Genomic DNA, 3209 nt, shown 5'->3' with positions numbered 1-3209 from the left:
CACTAGCCAAATTTTTAAATATTTCGACTACTGAAACTCCACGTTCCTGCAAATAAATTTTAACTTCTACCACATTCATGGCGTTGAAGTCGCTCTTTTTCTTCTTCATAGACATTCTGAACCTGGAATATACCAGTTTCAAAAACTTAAAGTACAGGCCCCGGTTGTTCAAAGAGCGGATAAGTCTTATCCAGTGGATAAGTCGCTATCCAGCGGATAAAATTTATCCGCTTGCGTCATTCCGGTTGTTCGAAGCTTGGATAGCGCTTTCCAGCCGCTATCCAGTGGATAAAGTTATCCATGTCAAGGTAGGTCGTATAACTTTTTATCCGGTGGATAAAATGTAGCGGCGAAAGCCAAGTAAATAAACATGGCCGCCCGTAGTCTTTCTCGTATGATGAATAATTTCGATAATCCTAGAAAGGCTAGAGTCTATCGTAGAGAAATTGACCGTTGGCGTGCTACACTGAAAATGAACTTAGATCTCGGTATCGCTTTAGAAAAGAAGGTCTTCAGTTCATCATTGACTTACTCGCCGAGGAAATTTCCCCATCGACAAGAAGAAGCCACTCGGTTGAGCCACTTGTTGTCAGCGAGCGAACAAGTGTTAATTACGTTGAGATTCTTGGCTTCGGGTAGCTTCCTTGAAGTAGTTGGTGACACTTTTTTATCTTACGATAAATCCACCGTCAGTCGAGTTATCCGTCGGGTTACTCAATGCCGCCAAAGTGAACGATTTTGAAAAGTTTCCATCGACGAGAAACGAGCGAGATGAAGTCAAGTGAGGCCTGTTCCGAATTGGAGGCTTCCCGTGTGCAATAGGCTGCATAGATGGTACACATGTGAGGATAACTGCGCCGTCGCTGAATGAACCTGATTCGATAAATGTGCAAGCTATTAAGTATTTGTAATCATGAAGGTAAGCAATGTAAATGTCAGCCATGTTCAAACGTGACCATTTATTTGTTACTGTAGGCGTCTTGTATTGTGAGGACTGGAATGGATTTATAAAACGCGGACTTGTAAAACGAGGATTTGTAAAACGCGGACTAGTACACAATCACAAGAAAAGAAACAAAACAAAGCAAAATTCATTTGTTTGATAATTTAAAGGGGAACTCCGGGGTAAAAATGAAGTTATTTTGGATGTTTAGCCTTGGAACCATGTTTCAATTTTCGATAATTTTATTTACGGACAGTTTCTTACAGCTCAGATAATTAACCTGAAAGACGACCAAAAAATGCGAATAGAGCGCCGCCATCTTGAAAATAGATTGCATGTTCAGAGGTTGGTAAAATATAGTTCTCGAAGACGAGTGTTCAGTGCCAATATGTAGAAATTATTCCAGACGTTTCGGGCTTAGCCCTTCATCAGTGGAAAAAGATTTACGTTAAAAAGCTGGCTTGCGCTATGAAGTCAGATTTAAAGTTGTAACGTGCGCGCGCGATGTGCGCGTGACGACCTAAAGATATCGGAAGTCGGAGTTCATTCCGCGCGGCTGACTGGTGCCTAGTCTGAAAATAAGGCGCATCCCCTGACGCTTTCGTTGCTTGTTTCCGTCGCAGAGCATAATTCCACGGACTTTTGCGTCCTGGATAGTGTGGCCATTTGTATTAAAATGCTCTGCGACGGGAAAGCCCGGCAGGTTCTTCTCAATGCTGCGTAGGTGTTCACCGAAGCGTTGCCCTAGCGTGCGGCCAGTTTCGCCGATGTAAATAGCAGGGCAACGGCGGCAAGAGATACCATACACTAAGCCGGTTGTTCGACAGTTGAAAGCTTCTTTGATGACAAACGAGCTTTTGGGATCCTGCAGCGTGGTGTCAGGAGAAATATGGTCACAGGTACGGCAGCGGGCGTGCGTGCATGGAGAAGTTCCCACATGAGGATCAGGTTGGCTGTTAGCGGTTGTATGCACTAAAATGTCGCTGATGTTACGATCACGGCGATAGGCAACCAGCGGCGGCTGAGGAAATATTTCACTAGTTTCAGGGTCGCCAGATAAAATGCTGAAATTGCGCAGCAGGATTCTCTTGATTCTTTCGTTTAAAGGGTGGTAGGTAAGAACCAAGGGAATTCTACTTGCGGAGTCTTGATGGTGGATGACCTCAGTACGGTTGACCCGCTGGATCGTGTCAAGATCACGCTGTAGAGAGGCGGCACAATACCCTCTTTGAACGAAAAAAGTGATCATCTCCTTGCCCCTCTCCAGAAAATCAGAGTCATCAGAACACAGACGCCGAAGTGGTAAAAGTTGACTGCGGGGGAGACCTTCTTTGCAGTGCCGAGGATGTGAAGATTGATGATGAAGGTAGCTGTGTGTGTCAGTGACCTTGTAGTGTACGGAAGTGCTGATGTGATCATTGGTAATGCGTAAAGTCATGTCCAGGAAAGAGAGTTCAGTGTCAGAAATTGTGTGCGTAAATTGAAGAGCTGGATGAAAGTTTGATACGAAGCTGATGTAATTCTCAAGTTCCAAGCGACTACAGCATGCAACCCCGAGGACGTCATCGATGTACCGCTTGTGGAGTTGAGGTACAAAACCGGTGTATTGGCTAGCGATTTGTTCCTCAATATATCCCACGAAGAGGCACGCATAGTTAGGGCCCATCTTGCTGCCCATGGCGACTCCTCCTATTTGCTTGTAAAAATCGCCATTGAAAGTGAAGGCATTGAGGGTCAGCACAAGTTCTGCAAGACGGGTTAGGGTAGAAGTAGGTGGCTCAAGAACGGAACGCTTGTCAAGGAAGTAGGCTAAAGCTTGAAGCCCGCTGTTGTTCGGGATTACGGTATACAGAGATTTGATGTCCATGCTGTATAGGAAGCGTTCGCCGGTGATGTTGTCATCAAAGCGGAAATCATTAAAGATATTGAGCGCGTGGTTGGTATCCTTTATGTAGGTGTTGAGGTTGCGGTTTCTGGAGAGGGGCAAGGAGATGACCACAATAGATTATTTTGAAATGTGTTGGAGTAACTAACCAATAGAAACGTTCCTGTTACAGCGTGCAACTGGGGCTAGTGGATTTTGCAATCGGGCTAGTGGATTCTGAAGTTTTTTCAGAATTAAAATTACTAAATTACTGTGAACCAAAAGCCATTTTTTAAGCTCATCTCACAAAGGGAAATCTTTTAAAAAGTATTGCATTGCATGTACATTTCATACCCGACATAATGCATGAAATTTTTCCTTTGTAGTCTAGTCCACGCAACG

The 3209-nt window shown here is 44.4% G+C and overlaps 1 protein-coding gene across 1 annotated transcript; it reads right to left on the bottom strand.

Annotated features, from left to right (window-relative positions):
* Positions 1 to 1298: 1298 nt before the first annotated feature.
* Positions 1299 to 2907, bottom strand: LOC146485497 (uncharacterized). The gene has a single exon (XM_085103472.1). The coding sequence runs from the start codon at positions 2808 to 2810 to the stop codon at positions 1464 to 1466; it is 1347 nt and encodes a 448-aa protein (XP_084959598.1). The 5' UTR covers positions 2811 to 2907; the 3' UTR covers positions 1299 to 1463.
* Positions 2908 to 3209: the final 302 nt, after the last annotated feature.

The sequence above is a fragment of the Pavona decussata genome, unplaced genomic scaffold, assembly GCF_977016875.1.
Source record: "Pavona decussata unplaced genomic scaffold, jaPavDecu1.1 SCAFFOLD_26, whole genome shotgun sequence".
Taxonomy (NCBI): Eukaryota; Metazoa; Cnidaria; class Anthozoa; order Scleractinia; family Agariciidae; genus Pavona; species Pavona decussata.
Note: the sequence above shows the minus strand (reverse complement) of the source record. Positions and strands in the feature narration are given on the sequence as shown.

What these genes read in the sequence shown, in the direction of transcription:
- LOC146485497 (XM_085103472.1), bottom strand. Translation starts at nt 2,810, where the DNA reads ATGGACATCAAATCTCTGTATACCGTAATCCCGAACAACAGCGGGCTT.